Here is an 18,718-nt window from a genome sequence, read left to right on the forward strand (position 1 = left end):
ATTGTTTGATTTAAATCTATGTGTCATAGAGCTCCGATTTATGAAAAGATTTTATAACTATTTTGGATGTCTGTTTTGGTAATCATATCATATTATGAAATAGAAAGAAAATAAGGTTTTGGGTTTAGCAGTTAACCACCTTAGTGGTTTCGTGTAACACTTTGATTACTGGATTCGTGTTGGATTCGGATATGGGTGTTACAGTGATTACGAGGGAGGCTTGGATGATTGAAAAAGTATTTATAGATATCTATTCCATATCGGCTTTGCAGCATTTTCATGGTTTTCAAAGAAGCAACAAACGATAGCTCTTTCAACATGTGAAACAAAATATATAGCTGCAACAGCGTGCACTTGCCAAGCAATGTGGTTGAAGAATATTTTGAACGGGCTAAATTTGACATAAGAAGAACCGACTTTAATTTATGTTGACATCAGGTCTACAATTTCTCTCAAAGAATCATGTCTCCTATAGTCGAAGCAAGCACATTGATACAAAACATCACTTTAAACAAGAGCAAGTGAAGAAAAAAAATCTGTAATTAGTCTACTGCAGAACTGAAAATCAATTAGCGTACATTTTTACGAAGTCATTGAAAACTGATATATTCAACCGACTCAAAGAAAAGTTCGGAATAAAAATCAAGTTTAAGGGTGATAAAATTATAAACCTGATTTTTTATAGATGTCGAGAACATTAAAGTGACATCAGCTAATAAATGTTAAAAGAATGAAAATGTAGCAATATTGAAATAATGAAGTAGGCATCAATTATCCAACATGTGGCAGTTGAAGATAATATGGTGGGTCGACAAAGCTTGGAGATAAAACGTGTAGCATCAAATTGATGTTTGGAAGCAATTTGTAAATTACTTATCAATTAAGAAGGGTTATCAATTAAGGTGGCAAAAAGATAATAGCAGCGGCAACAAGTTTTTTTATGACAAGGATCAACGGAGGCGGTTAATTAGTGCCTATATAAACGCTTAGATGATTGAAGTTAATAAATATAGTTGTCGAAACGATTTTTTTAAAGGTGTGAGAAAAGGTGAGATTTTGAAAACCGCATTAATTAGTACCAAAATCCAAGTTCGGGAGTCGGTTACGTGCGGGGAAGGATTAGCACCCCCACAATGCCCTAAATCGGTACCTAATCGATTAATTAACGTTTTTGCAATGAACTTTACAAATTCGAAGTTAATTTGAATTTTGATCCCATAAAACAAAAATGTAAATTTAAAACATTCAAGAACACTCAAACGAATTAAATTAAAATTACCAAGTCATTTTAGAAAGATAAAGAATGTTCGATTATTTACAAATATCGAGACCAGATCTTAAAGATATAACAACCTTTTCTCGATATATTTAAATAAACGAACATTTCTTTTTCTCTCGTTCCCAAATTTTAGGTGACAAATCAATTTTTTTGTTTCACTTTCAGGATACACTTTTATTTTAAAATCATTAAAAGTAGACCTCAAATCAGTTATGACTGCCTACTTCAACAATTTTAAATTAAAAGGATATTACCCTTAGTTAAATTATGTAATAAGAGTCAAGTTATGCACGTGAGGCTATCATGTAAATTATGCAAAAATGATGTCATGCAAAGATTAATTAAATAAAAATATATGTTACACCTAAATCCATACTTATGAACCGTAATAACATATGCACACATATCATCATCACTCAAACCTAGGATAAGTATACACCCGAAACGAACCCTAACTAATCACATACATACACGTAAGAAACTTAAACATGAACTAAAACGTAACATGTAAAACTTGGAGCCCTAATGTCTAAATCACAAAAACAAATAACCAACATTTGTGACTTAAATTAAATGCGCATGAAATACAAAGATCAAATTAAAAACACAACAAATTAGATTTAAAGACTAAAATGCCAATTAACCAAAATTACGAGCCAAATGCGTAAACAGTAAAAAAGATATATGAACAGATGACTAAAAAAAGAAACACTTACAAACATGAAGATAAAATTATAAACTTGAAAAATGTGATTTAGTGACTAAAACGAACATGCAACAATTCAGAAGTTAAATGTCTAAATTAACAAAAACTAAATAACATAATATTTGGGACTGAAATTAAAGCGCATAAAAAAAGATGCAAAATTGGAAACAGAAAACATGATTTATGGACCAAAATGCATGAAACCAAAAAGTTGAATGGCTCAAGCGGCACATAACCACGCGCAAAACAGGATCCCTAAACTCACTAACGGCGCCGTTTTGGCCATAAAATATATCTGGTATTTTGGGTAAGGAGCTAACCTAGCCCTCATTTATCGTCCAACAGCCGTTATGCTCTCTTCTCTCCCTATCTCCTCCATTCCTATCGTCTCACTCTCATCCCTTACAACCCAAGAATCGACCCCGGAACCTACAAGCAACGACCCCTAAGTTCTACGGCCGACGAGACTCCTCAACCTCAGACCCCAAAGCTTGCTCCGGTATTGACACCCACTGACAAGGTAACTCGAAAAACCCAAATCTATTTACTCTTTTACTTTGATTCGAAAGTAATAAATGGAAAAGGAAATATGGTTGCATGCAATTGTTGAAGGAAATCCATACCTTTGTTTATTTTTTTGTTTCAAACCATGAACACACCCTATATCACACTCCTTTTGCAATTGTTGGAAACCTTCTCCTTCATTTCTGTTTCAGAATACCCCTATTACAAGACAGTAAAGCGTGGTTCCCCTGGTTATTTTTGGTTCTGTCTTCGCGATAACTGATGGATGTCCCCCCCTGTTATGGTGTAAAAATTCTTCTCCTTTTTCGTGGTCCTCTCGATATGGTTACCCCAAATAAAAACTGAACCTCTTTTCAGTTTCCTCATACCATTATAAACCTCAATCTTATTGGTAACTTCTCATTCATGCTTGTTAACTCCCCATAACCGTTTTTATTTTAGGGAATTCTCACGTGGAACAGAGGCTGCTCTACTGGATCATTGAACCTGAATTGGGTCTTCAATTGTCTTGGGTACGAGTTGGGTCACAAGTAATTTTCTATAAACCCGGACAAAATGAGCATCTACAATAGTAATGTGAGTGAAAAAAACGAGAGAGTGAATGAAAATAAATAGAACTTAGCAAAGCTTTTTTGAGAGTTGAATTTGTAAACTATTCGAAACTAGTATTACATTGTATTTTGTTCGTACTAATAATGTTGTGCGAGTTATAAAATACATCAAGTGCCCACCCACTATTCCAAACCCTGTTATCTGCCGGTGCAAACTACAAAGTTAAAAAATTATAAAATATTCTTACTACACCTTTATCATGAACATTACATTTCTAGCAGGAACCTACACTGATGGTGGAAAGATAGATTTGAATTCTGGACTTAAAGGCACCTTAGAAAAAGAAATTCTATGCAGTTTGCATTAACAGAATTTGTAGTTAAGTAGTTAGTTAGGAATGTTAGTGGTTAGTCAGTGGTTGTCTATATATGTGTAAAGGAACGTCTTTATTCAAGAAATACAATTATCTTATTCTGTTTTCTAAATTTTAGTATGGTATCAGAGAATAATAGTTCTTGAAGTCAGGGAGATTCAATCCAAATTTTTAGGAATGATGGTCCGAGTAGTGAATATTATATTCACCCGAATGAAAATCCGTCGCTTGTTCTTACTTCTGCGCTGTTGACAGGGAGCAACTACCACAGTGGGCGAGGTCGATGAAGATGTCGTTGATTTCCAAGAACAAATTACCAATCGTCGATGTTTCGATCAAGGTTCCTAGGGAGGATGATCCGAAGTATCGAGCGTGGCTAAAGTGCAATAATCTTGTGCTTTCTTGGTTGCAACGAACCCTAAGTTCTGAATTTAGGCAAAGCATGATTTGGATCGATTATGCTTACAATCTTTGGGCAGATCTTTTTGATCGGTTCTCTCAAGGAGATTTTATGCGAATTTGTTATCTACAACAAGATTTTTTTTCTTTGCAGCAAGGTACGCTGTCTGTCACCGCTTATTATACGCAGTTGAAAATTGTGTGGGATGAAATGTGCAATTTGCGACCCTTGAATACGTGCGATTGTTCTGTTAGAGAGTATAGGAAACAAGATTTTATTCTCAAATTCTTGAAAGGGTTGAATGAGAGTTTTTCTGTTCAGAGATCTCAAATCCTTATGATGAAACCTATGCCTACTATAAACGAGATATTTTCCATTGTTGTTCAGCATGAAAGGTCTGTTAGCGTTACTGTTTCTGTCGATGAATCTAATATACTACTTGCTAGAAGGTATATGTCTAGTAATAAGAATGTACAAATGGATGACTCTGGAAACAATTATAACTCGAAGAGATCTTTCAATTCTGGTAAAAAGCCCACCTGCACATATTGTGGCATAAATGGGCATTTTGTGGATAAATGCTATCGCAAGCATGGTTTCCCACCTGGTTATAAGAGTTCTAATCGACTACACACTGGCAAAGCAAGTCGGGTTTCTAATTTTGACAACCAAGAACCTGTAGCTTCTAGGGGTGTATTCGATTCGGTTTGGTTCGGTTTTTTACTAAAAATCGAACCGAACCGAAATAAATGGGTTTTTAGAATTTAAACCGAACCCAAACCGAATGGTTGTAAAACCGAATTATATGAAACTGATTTTTTCGGTTCGGTTCGATAATGCGGTTTTTTCGGTTCGGTTTATCGGTTTTTCAATGAAAAATTCACTTGAAACTATAAATTAATTTTTTTTTGTCTATTCGGTTCAATATGGAACAAATGGGTTCCATATGGAAAACCTGAACCGAACCGAATCAATAGAATTGATTCTTTAAACCAACCCGAAAACCGAACCGTATAAGGTCAAACCAAACCGAACCGAACCGTTTTACTCGGTTCGTGTCGGTTTTTTGGTTTTCTCGGTTTCGTTGCTCAGCCCTAGTAGCTTCTAATTCTTTTGATGCAAGAAGTGGTTCCTTTTCTCTTACTAAGGAGCAATACAATAGCTTATGTCCTTAATAAAAGAAAGAGAGGTTGCACAAATTTCAGCTTCTCAGGTCAATGCTCTCTCTTCTGTTTTTGATGCACCAGCAGCATCTGGCTCAGGTATGGTCTTTACCTGTTTTAATCAAATCCCTAATGTTAAATGGATTGTAGATTCAGAAGCTACTGATCACATTGTGAACTCTATTAGTTTTTTTAGTGAATGTTCTCCTGTTGATGGTGAGTTTTTTAGGTTGCCAAATAATCAATTGGTTAAGGTCACACACATAGGAACTGTTGAATTTTCACCAAGTCTAGTTCTTAAAAATGAGTTCCTTATCTCTAGTTTTGCTTTAAATTTGAGTTCTACTTCTCAGATTACTAAAGATGGTTCTTGTTGTTAATTCTTTCTCTTAATTTTTGTGTCATACAGGATTTGAAACTCCGGAAGACGATTGGTATAGATAAATTGGTTGATGGTTTGTATGAGTTGGAGATTTGTAAAACTCAGAATTCATATGTTTTTGCTTGTAATACTTTGTCTGGTAATCTGTGGCACAATAGGCTAGGACATCCTGCTAGGCAGAGAATGAGTTTTTTTTCTCAATTGAACAGTGATGTATTTGTTGACTCTACTCTTGATTGTGAGACTTGTCATTTGGCTAAACATAAGAGACTTCCTTTTTCCTGTTAGTCAGTCTGTTTCCAGTGTTTGTTTTGATTTAATTCATATGGATGTATGGAGTCCTTTTCCTGTTAAGAGCATCTATGGACACACTTATTTCTCAACTGTGGTGTATGGTAAAAGTAGATTTTTATGGATCTTCCCTATGAAAGCAAAGTCTGAGGTAAGAAGATTAATTGTTGAGTTTTATCAGTTTATAGAGACTCAATTTTCTGCTAAAATAAAATGCATCAGAACTGATAATGCAAAATAATTTGGTTTAGTTGATTTTTTTCAAAGAAAAATGCATTGTGCATCAAAACTCTTGTACTCACACTCCACAGCAAAATAGTATAGTTGAAAGAAAGCATCAACATATCCTGGCTGTTGCAAGGGCTTTGAGGATACTTGCTCATCTTCCTCTCTTTTTTTAGATGGATTGTGTTTTACATTCTATTTTTCTTATTAATGTTACTCCTACACCTGTGTTAGGTAATTCGACTCCTTTTCAGGTTCTATATCAGAAGAAGCCTGTTTTGGATCATCTTATGTTTAGATTTTGCTTCTTTCCTACCTAAGCCAAGAACAAAAATGCATCTGAGGGCTGTTAAGTGTGTTTTTCTTGGGTTTCCTAAGAATATTAAAGGTTTTAGGCTTTATGACTTGGAAAACAAATATGTTTTTGTTTCAAGAGATGTTTTTACTGAAAATAGTTTTCCTTTTAGAGATAATCTGAGTTGTTCTTCTCCTTCAAATATTGTGTTGCCTGCTTATTCTGATGACATGTTGTTTGAAGATGTTGTCTATTCAGGTGGGCCACCTGACGAGGTTCAACCTGTTGTTGGTCCATCTGTATATCCTTCTGCTGAAGTGCTTCATAGTACAGGTCCTGAAGTACCTCCTCTTGTGATTCCTTCTACTGCAGCTTCCAAAGAGGTACTTCCTCAATCCACTATACCTTCTAGGAACATTCAGTTACCTAAAAAATATAAGGATTTAAAAGTATCTCTGCCTAAAACCAGAACTACCTCTCACAGTATTGCTCAGGTGCTTTCCTATGACAAGTTTTCTTGTAGCCATAAGTCTCATCTCTGTAGTGCTTCTATACTTACTAAACCTAAGACTTATAGTCAGGCTGTTAAACATTAATGTTGGAAGGAAGCCATGAATGCTGAAATTAAAGCTTTAGCTGCTAATAATACTTGGGATTTGGTGCAGCTTCCTCGAGGTAAACTAACTATAGGTTGTAAATGGGTATACAAAACAAAACTTAAGTCTGATGGTACTTTAGAAAGATATAAGGCTAGATTGTTGCAAAAGGGTATACACAACAGTCGGGTTGATTTTCTTGATACTTTTAGCCCTGTAGCAAAAATTACTAAGGACTTTTTTGGCTATTGCTGCTGCAAAAAAAATGGAACTTGTGTCAATTAGATATCAATAATGCCTTTTTGCATGGGGATTTGCAAGAGGAAGTGTACATGGATTTACCCCTCGGCTTTACTACTAATCAATCTGGTCTTGTTTGCAAACTAAATAAGAGTCTCTATGGTTTGAAACAAGCTAGCAGGAAGAGGAATGAGAAGTTAACTACTGCTTTACTTTCTCAAAATTTTAACCAAGTTGCTTCTGATTTTTCTCTGTTTTTCAAAGGTACAGGTTCCAAGTTTATTGTTTTAGTTGTCTATGTGGATGATATTATTTTTGCTAGTGCAGATATGGAGGAAATTTGTAAGGTTAAGACTTATCTGCATGATGTGTTCAAAATTAAGGATCTTGGGAGTTTAAAATTTTTTCTAGGACTCGAAGTTTCTTGTTCTAAGAGTGGTATTAATATGTGTCAAAGAAAATACGCTTTGGATCTGCTACAGGAAACAGTTTTTTTAGGGTCTAAATCTGTATCAACTCCTATGGTTGCAAATGCTAAACTTTCTACAACTCAGGGTCAACCTCTTTCTGATATTACTGGCTATAGGAAGTTGGTTGGTAAGTTGTTGTATCTTACTAACACTAGACCAGATATTACATATGTTGTACAACAGCTTTCTCAATTTGTGTATGTCCCTACTGAAGATCATTTAATTGCTGCTCATCGAGTGCTTCGATATTTAAAAGGAACTCCGGGTCAAGGTTTGTTTTTTCCAGCAGAAAATGATCTGAAGCTTAAGGCCTTCAATGATTCTGATTGGGCTTCATGTCCTGATTCACAGTGATCACTCACAGGTTTTTTGTGTTTTTCTAGGTTTTGCTTTAATTTCTTGGAAGTCCAAGAAACAACAGACAGTTTCTCTTTCATCCAGTGAAGCAGAGTAGCGGGCTAGTCTTTATTGTGACAATCTCTCTACTATTCGAATTGCAGAAAATCCTGTTTATCATGAGCACACGAAACACATAGAGATTGATTGTCATCTGATTCGACAAAAGTTGCGGCAAGGAGTTATTGTTCTAATGCCAGTTTCCTCTCAAAATCAACTGGCAGACTGTTTCACTAAGGCATTGTCTACAGCTTCTTTTCAGAGGTCAATTTTCAAGTTGGGCATTCAAAATTTGTATGCTCCAACGTGAGGGGGATAACAGAATGTGTAGTTAAGTAGTTAGTTAGGAATGTTAGTGGTTATTCAGTGGTTGTATATATATGTGTAAAAGGAACGTTTTTATTCAATAAATACAATTCTCTTTCTGTTTTCTAAATTTCAGTATGCATAGATGTGGTAACACCAAAATAGTTTCAAATGCAGGGAAAATGGAAAGGAATATCTCAAGAAAAAAGACGAAGAAAAAACACTAATAAAAAGAAACATGCTTCAAAATTTGGCACAGTTTGAAGATATTAGAAAGGAAATAAGAATAAAATCGAAACTGAACCTGATGAAGTTGAAGCTGGTGGTGGGATGGGAGGCAGATGATTGAGTCGATTGTTTCTAAAACTATGACAATGAGATGCATCAACTTAAACACTAGTCTAAGAGTAATATATATGAAAAAGAGGGGACAAGCGCTGGTGGTAAGGAAGCGTAAGAGCCAAGGGGTTTGATAGCATAAATGAAAAACCTGTCAAGAAAGGAAGACGGAGAAGGAACCGTTAACTGGAACATCTCCTTCTAGATGATTGTTTGAAAGATCGCTGCATCGGTTGATAAAATATCCTATCCATTATCTATTGTTCTTGAAGCCAAGATAAAACAGCTAATGTGGAAATAAAAATCTGATAGCAACACTCACAGAACTTGAAGGGACATAATAGCAGTTATGGACATTGGAATTTGACCTGTCAAGCTGTTGTTGTTGAGACGCCTGTTCCACAGGAAGAAAGCATCATTTATATTGTGCTTTCATCCTAGCTAATAATGGCTGACTACATATAATAACTAAAATCATGTATATATACTAGAAAACAAGAGCAGAAATAAATTTAATAAATTGGCCACATTAAAAAAAAAGTGAAAAGTATTCGTACAAGAATCGAAGACTTTTAAGATTGCCCAGAGTAGCTGGAATGTGTCCGGTTAAAGCATTCAAGTAAAGATCCAAGCTCACCAAGTTGATCAAATTTCCGAGATCCTCCGGAATTATCCCAGATATGTTATTACCATATAGCTCCCTGTCATTAAAAATTGAGTCAGTATCTTTTAATGAATGTGCAAAAACCCAAAAGATATACAACCTTCTCCGGGGTTAAGATGGCATTACAAACAAAGCTTGTGCACAGCGATAAAAGCACCGAAAATTTGCGCCTACAAATTATTTCTTTTTTTTTTTCCTAACCTGGAACGCTGGAATTTCACCCCAAGTTTAACTCCGACATCCTATGAGCATGTGTTCATTCAAATCAATCAAAAACCATTTGGCAAAGAATGCTGATTTTGTGCTTTCCCTCCATTTATTTATCTTTTACTGCGCAGAATAATTCTAACAAAACGAGAAAAAACATATTCACCTGACTAAACTTATCAACTTACAAGTATTGCAAATTCGTAAGCTGACCAAGCTGTAGAACCAATTGACCAGAAAGATTGGCATTCTGAATATCACTAAGTTGACAAAAGCAAAAGCGTTTATCACATCAAACTAGAAACTCAGAAGAACCACCAACTGAAATAGCAAAAAGATACACAAGTAGAACTTACATTCTTGTCACACTATTTTCGCTGTCACATGTAATATAAAACCATTGGCAAGGGTTTTCATTGGTTGCGTTCCAACTTTGAAATACGTCACTAGAGTTACCCAAATTGATCTTTAAGGCATTCAAAGCATCAACTGTTTAACACCAAGAACAAAGCAAACTGTTATTGCTAACCAAAACAAGTTAATTAGGTTGACCACTACTAAACTAAACCAAAACAGAAGGAAATATTTCGCTGTCACATGTAATATAAAACCATTGGCAAGCATCAACTGTTTAACACCAAGAACAAAGCAAACTGTTATTGCTAACCAAAACAAGTTAATTAGGTTGACCACTACTAAACTAAACCAAAACAGAAGGAAATAAGGACGAACCTTCAGCATTGCCTGCAACTATGGAAAACAAATTCAACGCCATCAACACAGTTTTTGCTCCTTTCTTTGTCTTTGATTTTTTGATTCGAACTACAAAATAAAAGAGTCTGATTTAGAGAGAAGTATTGTTTGGTAAGCGGGAAAGAAGAGAGGAAAGTATGGGAGATGAAAAGTGAGCGAGAGGCTCAGAGTGAGGCACTCCTTTTCTTCTTCCGGTTTTGGCTTTGTTTTGCCAAGTCAAAGTCATTGAGAAAGAAAGTGTGATAATAACAAAGGGTAAAAAACGCGCGCGTAAAATTTGATTCCTTTAACTAATTTACAAATTCTATTTGAAGTGAGGATTTTTTTAATTTTTTTTTCAATAGGTCTATTATCCTTAACTTGAGAAGGATGAACAGTTAATACTAGTGTTGTTGAATTGAATGCTGGAAGGATAAATGGGAAATAAATGCAGCATACTACATGTTTTCACCTCTTGAAAAACAACCAACCAAGTAAACGCAGTTTCTTTTTCTACTCCAATGCAGGAGGTGGATGAGGGTAGACAAACGTTGTCCCCTACCTCTCTTTTCACAAGCTTTACATTTAAAATCGGATCGAAATTTATTTCCACCAAATTTTTTCTAGCCTATACTGACTCTAAGTGAGTGAAATATACGTGATGCAAGTGAATAAAACAAGCCATTGCCTCCACTGTCGAAGATTGGAAAACATATGGAATTCCCCGTTGTACGAGATTGCATGGAAACACAGCCTGTTCTATTTGCAAAAATCATCGTATCTCCTAAACTGTCAACTTCTTCCCATCTGAATTTTCAGTCACAATTAAGTCGAAAAACCCTGACATACTTTCCAATATGGCCGAGGCATATCAAAATCAGTTCGCCGTTCAACTCGACCAAAAAGTCTCTTGAGTTAGTTCACAAGGATGTTTTAGCTTGTCGAATATCTTTCAACGACGGCTGTCCCTTGTCTTGGGATCAGAGACCGAATTCCTCATCTATGCTTAAACAATAGAAAGCGCCCTTCTAGAAAACAGGGCTGTCATTCCGATGAATCGAACCATTTGATTCTCTTCACTGCAACGGAACGCTTGTTATCGAAACTTGTCCTCGACAAATGATTGAACTCAGCTTCTCTTGGATCATCATCATTGATACCGAAAACCATGCAATCGGGTGAAGTTGGCGAAGATGAGAAGCACATTCTGGCCCAGTATTTAATGTGAACAATGTAGGAAGACCTTGGAAGGGGTACGTCGATCCCTAGTTTGGCGAATGCGTGGTAGAAAAAGAGTTGAGCAGCCTGAGACATGAGCAACCAGCCATAGTTGGAGTGGAAAATTCTTTCATCGATCAACTTATCGAGATCAGAGATTCCTACGAGGCATTGTAGAATGGATCATAGAATCTGCAATCCGAACTTTTACAAGAGAAGTGGAAAAGAGATGGATATCGACATGTTTCCGATGATGGACGAGGGATTCATTTAAGTGGAGGTGGAGCCAACCTCCATTAACGGCAAACAGCCAGAAAACTCGTATGATGTTTGCCAAAATGATACGAACGGATCGAAGCTAAAATATAATTAGGAAGATTGCACCACTGTCCCATATGTTCAGCTGAGAATTTACACTTTTTCATGATTTGTTTATCATGAAAACACCTACAGAACAATGAGGGGATTGATTGATATTTATAGGATTCAGGTCACCCTTTAGCAGTGTTCATGTTAACAACGATGTCTTGAAAACCCAGTCCTAGTTTAACAAGGATACTCGGAGTTCAATTTAGGTTTTCTTCTTTACAAACAAAACAACAAAACAATAAAGACGAATAAAATATAAAGATCTACAGCCGGATCATGTCAAGTATTTTGATCCTAAATGTTTGACTTTATATTCGTGGATGACTAAGGAAGAACTTTAAAATGTAAGTTCAATGAAGAATCGCCGTCTGTGGGAATCAAACCTACGACCATGAGTTAAAAGCCACGAGCTCTACTGGCTGAGCTAAGACAGCGAGGGTTAATGAGGTCTATGTAGAATATCATTGTCTCTGAGAATATTCAAGCTTATAGCACTAGAAGTTATCCAGAAAGTTGAAAGAAGTAGAACTAACTTTGAGTTTATTAATTGCATTAAAACTCTGTTGGGGCTGAAGATAAGGTTTACAAATTCCAGGAGACGAAGTATTTTCCTGATCAATCAGCTCTCTACTGTTCTCTGCAAGTACAGATGAAAAAAAAAAAGCCAAGGTTGACTGACAAGTAGTCTTTTTAAAGTAAATTTCGACTTGCATTGGTAACCAAATAATATGCAAAGACAATACAGAAGGAACGCGTTGTTCTTCCGGGACGATGAAACTGTCTTCGAAGTGGTATCAAATCAAATCAAATTCCCACCTCATCTTGGTTTGTATCAGGCTATCAGCCTTGTTCATGTGTGTTGTCTGTTAAACCCCTGTGCACAGTTCATATATGCCTGCGTGATCGGATTATTTGTGAATAAAAGACAAAGGTCAGTGCCTTCAATCGAAATGTCACGCTCTTAGATCCTCTATCGAGCGCTTTCTTCTTTCCTTCAACCTTCAAGTTTCAAATTACGAATTAGATACATATTTGTATCCGACACGATAAAACATCGACAAAAATTAAACATAACCATGTCAATTCAAACAAGAAATGATGAAAGTTTTTGAGTTGACAAATCTCAAATTGATAACCTTCTTTCGTGGAACGAAAATTAAGCAAATTGAGCATTAAATCTTCATCTTCTTAGAAGAAATATGCCAAGGAGATCTTGAAGAAGTTCAAGATTGAAGAATGTAAGGAAGTAGGCAATTCTATATATACATACACGAAGCCGTTGAAAGATTGAGTTAACCCTGATCGAGTCTGAAGCATTTTCAACTCAGTTTCCATGGCGGAGCATGTTAACCTTTTCCATTGTGATTGGCCTTACGGCCTTGAGGGATTTTTCTCGACCACTGTAACTCTCTTACGCTTCTTCTCCCTCGTCGTCTTTGCAGCTCTCTATATATATATATTGAATATAGTCTAATTTTCTTCCTTCTTAAAATTTTCTCTTCTGATAAAGAATCAACAATATATTTGTAGCTGAATGGAGTCATGAGCTAGCATGTGCACAAATAGATTGAAAGGAAAGAGTATTATTTCTATTATACTTAAAAATATAAATAATTTTTGTATTTTTGATTGATCATCCATTTTCATGTCCTATAATTTTATAAGTTTAATATCTTCTAAATTTTTGAAGTTAGTCCCTTGTAACATAGGAGAGAATTTCATTGCATAAACAATCTGAATTAGAATTATCACATTCTATTATAAATGTTTTTAGGGTAATATTAGTATGTGATATTATTAAATTAAATGATTTTATAAACAATAAAGTGTGCATAGTTTTAGTGTACAGATGATTTTTGGTTGTTGATTTGTTGTATTTTATTGGAGTTCAATATCTGATTGGTACAGGAATTATATTTAAAATCAGAGATGAAAATGGGTAAATTACTCTCTATGTTCGAACATAGTTTCAATTAACCTTCCAAAGGGAAAACTAAATAATCGAGTAAGTTATTATGTAACCCCTCAGACACAGTCTGTAAGATAAACTCAAACTTAAGTGGTCACATATTTCATTCAGAGGTTTTTTAACTTATAGAACGTTAAATATAATATAGAACAAAATATTAATAATACAGATATGTCCAAAATTATAGCAAATACATGTCACCAAACATAACTGAAAAACATATAGAAATATATGTTCGTACAAAATAAGTAGTTGATTTCCCCTGATGCCAAATCTGCTAGTTCACGGTCTGTTGTTATCTGAAAAAGGGTAAAAACTATAGAATGAGCTAAAAAGTTTAGTGTGCTCCAAACAGTGTATAAAACATACGAATAAAATATTCCAGTAAAATCAGTTATCAAACATGTTCTATTTTTTTTTAAATATGAATATTACCCCCATCCATTAAGTCCAAATTGTGTAGATTCCCCGAACCATACACCCACCAACAAGTCCAGTAAGGCCCTGAGCACACATCAGAGGAGCCGATAAATAAGGTCCTGAGCACACAGCAGAGGAACCTCCAGGTATACTTCCTCCAACATTATTCTCCCCCAAATAATCATATTCCGCTTATAACGGATATATATATATATATCAAAAATTAAAACATAATTCAGGTCAAGTACAAATCAGAGTCCATGTCAAGTATCATATAAAAATTCAGGTCAAATATCATATCAGAATCCAGGTCAAAAATCAGATAAACTATTTATATGATAGTTTAAAACAGTAAAATAACACTACTAGGAAACACACCTGTAACAGTCTGGGAAATCAGATAGGGAAGCCTATTACTGGGTCTGTCGATCACGTTCTGCTGCAACGCTAGATCCTACGAATTGGAAAGATCCATATTGAAATCATAATATAAATAATCTAAATATTATTTAAATAATATACGGAAACCTACGGGTAATTCTCGTAGTACGCGGTTCAGGCTGATCTAACGAACGGATAACACCGGACCTAATTGATCATTGCTCAGGTGAAACACGAGTACTTTCATAAAATATTTTTATTGAATCAATCATTGACCAAATCTCAATTAAATAATCAAAATATTAAAATATTAAGCCTTCTGGGTTTACAAGCTCGATTCGGGAATTTCGGGTCAGAATTTGGCAAAACGGACTTAGGAATCAGATTTAGGACGTCGAAAATCATAAAGTATGACTTTCCGAAAATTTGAATTCTTGGTCAAAATAAAAGTCAACAGGTTTGACTGACGATTCAGAGACTTTCGGTTTTGAATTTTGTGAAACCGACCCCAAAAACGGATTCGGGACGTCGAAAACTGTCAGGATAGGTATTCTCGAAAAAGATTAACAGTTGTTTAATAGCCAGTCAAAGCCGGTCAAAGTTCTGGTCAAAGGTGGTCAACAAATTGTCAATCATTTTACAGAAATAGCACCTTTTTAAAATAATTACAAAATAGCACATTTTCAAATTAAATTCCCAAAATAGCACTTTTTTCGAATTAAATTGCCAAAATAGCATTTCTTCGAATTAAATTCCCAAAATAGCACCCATTTCAAATTAATTCCCAAAATATCACCCGATCAACGGTCAACGGTCGGGTCAAACCCGGTCAAACCTTTGAAAACCCGGTTAAACCGATTATTTTAGTCTTCCCCACGCGCAGTGGCGGCGTGTGGGGGCGCGTGCGGCGTCTATAAGCGTCGGAAAAATTACAGAAAATTCTTAAAAATCATTTTGAGCGATTTCTAGATACTTACAAAGATCAGTTCAAATTTTTGAACGGCGGAGAGCTCGTTTTCAACAAATCGGAAAGTTTAACTGCTTCACCTCACCACGCGCCGTCGTCGACGGAAACCGAGGATGACACTGGCGGACTCGGAACGGCACAAGGAACACGATGGTGCGGGAGGTGTCGTAAACGGAGCAACGATCGGCGATGAATTTAGGATTTTCTAGGTGATTGAGCTAAAAAAAACGTCGATGCTTTGACTTGAAATTCACGGCGTTTGGCAGCGTTTCGCTTCAATTAATTTACGGGAATTGTTCCTGACTCGATAACGAACACGATGGTGCTTTCAAAACGACGATCGGAATTCGGACGGTGTCGGGATCGTCGTTGGAAATTGGCATAGGGGAAGGGGATTTTTGGAGCAATTGGTTTCTGATTGAAACCAATTGCACGTATATATCATCCAACATACCTACTTTTATTGGACAAATTCAAGGCTTGGTCCCTAAATTTTCTTTAACTCTAAAACAAGCTTCAAGTTTTAAAATCTTTCAATTTAGTCCCCAAAATTCACTAATTTACACAATTAAATTCTCAAATTTCAATTAGATATTATTTTGAAATTTTCAAGTTATTACAATTCTCCCCCTCTACAAGAAATTTCGTCCTCGAAATTTACCTTATGAAAATAGATGAGGAAATTGAACCTCCATTGACTTCAATGTCTCCCAAGTAGCTTCTGAGGGGCTACGATTACTCCACTGAACTTTGACCATTGGAATACGCCTATTCCGAAGAACTCGCTCATCCCTCTCTAAAACCTGAACAGGCTCCTCCTCATATGACAAATCAGGTCTCAGCTCTACCTCATCAACCTGAATGATGTGATCTGGATCTGGACAGTATCGTCTCAACATAGACACATGAAAAACATCATGAATACGACTGAGCTGGGGAGGCAACTCAAGTTGATAAGCAACAGGTCCGACTTTCTTCAGAATACGATACGGCCCAATAAATCGCGGACTCAGTTTACCCTTACGTCCAAATCTCAATACCTTCTTCCATGGAGATACCTTGAGAAAAACCTGATCTCCAACCTCAAACTCAATATTCTTACGTCGCTTATCTGCGTATGACTTATGCCTATCAAATGCCTCTCTTAAGCGATCACGGATCAGTCTGACAGTATCTTCAGTCTCTCGAACCAAGTCTGGACCCAAAGTTTTTCTATCATGTAACTCTGTCCAACATATAGGAGTACGACATCTATGTCCATACAGAACCTTGTACGGTGCCATACAAATACTCTCCTGATAACTATTATTGTAAGCAAACTCAGATAACGGCAAGAAATCTTCCCAACTACCACGAAAATCAATCACACAACCTCGTAACATATCCTCCAACACCTGAATTACTTGCTCAGACTGTCCATCAGTTTGAGGATGAAAAATTATACTGAAATTCAAACGAGTACCCAGAGCCTCGTGCAAAGCTTTCCAGAACCTGGAGGTGAATCTCGGATCTCGATCAGATATGATAGACAACGGAACACCATGAAGTCTAGCGATCTCATAAATGTACAATCTAGCCAGTTTGTCCAGAGAATAATTAACCCGAATAGGGATAAAGTGAGCTGACTTGGTGAGTCGATCAACAATTACCCAAATAGAATCCTTTTTAGAATGAGTTAGAGGAAGACCAGTAACGAAGTCCATCGTAATGCGCTCCCATTTCCACTCAGGAATCTTAATTGACTGTAATAATCCAGATGGATGTTGGTGTTCTGCCTTAACCTGCTGACAATTCAAACACCTCGCCACAAAATCTGAAATATTTTTCTTCATATTAGTCCAAAAGTAACGCTCCTTGAGATTATTGTACATTTTGTCCCCGCCAGGATGCATAGCATAAGAACTACTATGAGCCTCCTGAAGAATAACTCGCCTCAAATCATCATCTTTAGGTACGCAGTAACGACCATGAAAACACAAAATACCATCCTGATCCATAGTATACTCTGAACTCGATCCTTGTTTAACTTGCTCAATAATGGAAAGCAATGGGTTATCCAGAAGTTGTTTGGTCTTAATCTCCTCGGCCAAAGTAGGCTTAACCTGCAACTCTGCTAACAGACTATTATCATCAAATAAACTCAAGTTGGCGAATAAGGCTCTGAGATCTGATATCGTCTTACGGCTTAAGGCGTCTGCCACTACATTAGCTTTCCCTGGATGATATTCTACCTCCAAATCATAGTCCTTTAGAAGCTCCAACCAGCGACAATGTCTCAAATTCAATTCTTTCTGAGTAAGCAGATATTTCAGACTCTTATGATCAGTATAAATATAACACTTCTCTCTGTATAGGTAGTGTCTCCAGATCTTTAAAGCAAAAACTGCGGCAGCTAACTCCAGATCGTGAATAGGATAGTTACTGTAACACCCCCAACCTGTATCTGACCCGGATACGAGTCCGAAGTGTCACATTGACTTTTCAAACATTTATTCGTATAAAATAGTGAGTAATTTAAAAACTTTGATAACATTTAACTTATTCAAATCGTTTACAAAATATATCAGAGTTCATACAATTTATATCTTTAGACTACATGCCAACTACACTCTATATACAGTACCTATATTTTCTGATCTGACATTTGGTAAGGAAAACTGACCTGTCTTGCTCCGCATTACTCTTTACTCTTCTCGAAACCTACGTGTGAAACAATCACACGCTAAGTCGAAGACTTAGTGAGACATAACAACTTATAATGCACTTTATAACATATATCAATACATGCATGTTCTGTTCTATCATGTTATACCAATTCCATGCATTCTTCGTATCATATAAAATCATATCAGATTAATTACAGTAAATACATATATACACATAATTCATCATTAACAGTTTATCATGTAATCACATACTTTTATGGTTAACCTTTTCAATCAAACACTATACACACACAACATCATATCATTTCTATAACATTTATCATACCACTAACATATATTTGTTCATATCTCTGGATTAGCCCATGTACATATGTGAGAACTATCGATATGTGAGTCTATAGAGGTTGTGCACTAATGCTGTCACCACAGCTCGTATAATTGCACTGAAGTGCCGCGTAGAATTGCACCGTAGTGCCATATAATAATGTCCATAAGGACCACATATTATTCCTTAAGAATCATATACATATACTAGGGATCAAGTATGTGTCTTTCAAGACTTCACACATGTTCCAAAGAATATACAT

The 18,718-nt window shown here is 36.0% G+C and overlaps 1 protein-coding gene and 1 long non-coding RNA gene across 2 annotated transcripts; one reads left to right on the plus strand and one right to left on the minus strand.

The window, feature by feature from the left end:
* The first annotated feature begins 3,724 nt into the window (after positions 1–3,724).
* Positions 3,725–6,787, plus strand: LOC120144771. The gene is made up of 6 exons (XM_039158749.1): positions 3,725–4,550; positions 5,017–5,097; positions 5,149–5,214; positions 5,408–5,432; positions 5,669–5,822; positions 6,131–6,787. Exons 1-6 carry the CDS (start codon positions 3,725–3,727, stop codon positions 6,785–6,787), a joined length of 1,809 nt encoding a protein of 602 aa, XP_039014680.1.
* Positions 6,788–9,596: 2,809 nt separating this feature from the next.
* LOC120144858 lies at positions 9,597–10,188 on the minus strand. Its single transcript, XR_005518075.1, has 3 exons — positions 10,142–10,188; positions 9,766–9,898; positions 9,597–9,669 (listed from the first exon to the last, which is right to left on the minus strand). It is a non-coding gene; the product is annotated as an uncharacterized LOC120144858 (long non-coding RNA).
* Between the last annotated feature and the right edge of the window lie 8,530 nt (positions 10,189–18,718).

The sequence above is a fragment of the Hibiscus syriacus genome, unplaced genomic scaffold (genome assembly GCF_006381635.1).
Source record: "Hibiscus syriacus cultivar Baekdansim isolate YM2019G1 unplaced genomic scaffold, ASM638163v2 tig00110890_pilon, whole genome shotgun sequence".
NCBI lineage: Eukaryota > Viridiplantae > Streptophyta > Magnoliopsida > Malvales > Malvaceae > Hibiscus > Hibiscus syriacus.

Bases quoted from the DNA above. Each gene is read 5' to 3' on its own strand.
- LOC120144771 (XM_039158749.1), top strand. From the start codon at position 3,725: ATGTCGTTGATTTCCAAGAACAAATTACCAATCGTCGATGTTTCGATC. The intron at 4,551-5,016 runs GTTTTTTACTAA...CCTTAATAAAAG, and splicing joins ATTCGATTCGGTTTGGTTCG to AAAGAGAGGTTGCACAAATT. The intron at 5,098-5,148 runs GTATGGTCTTTA...AATGGATTGTAG, and splicing joins ACCAGCAGCATCTGGCTCAG to ATTCAGAAGCTACTGATCAC.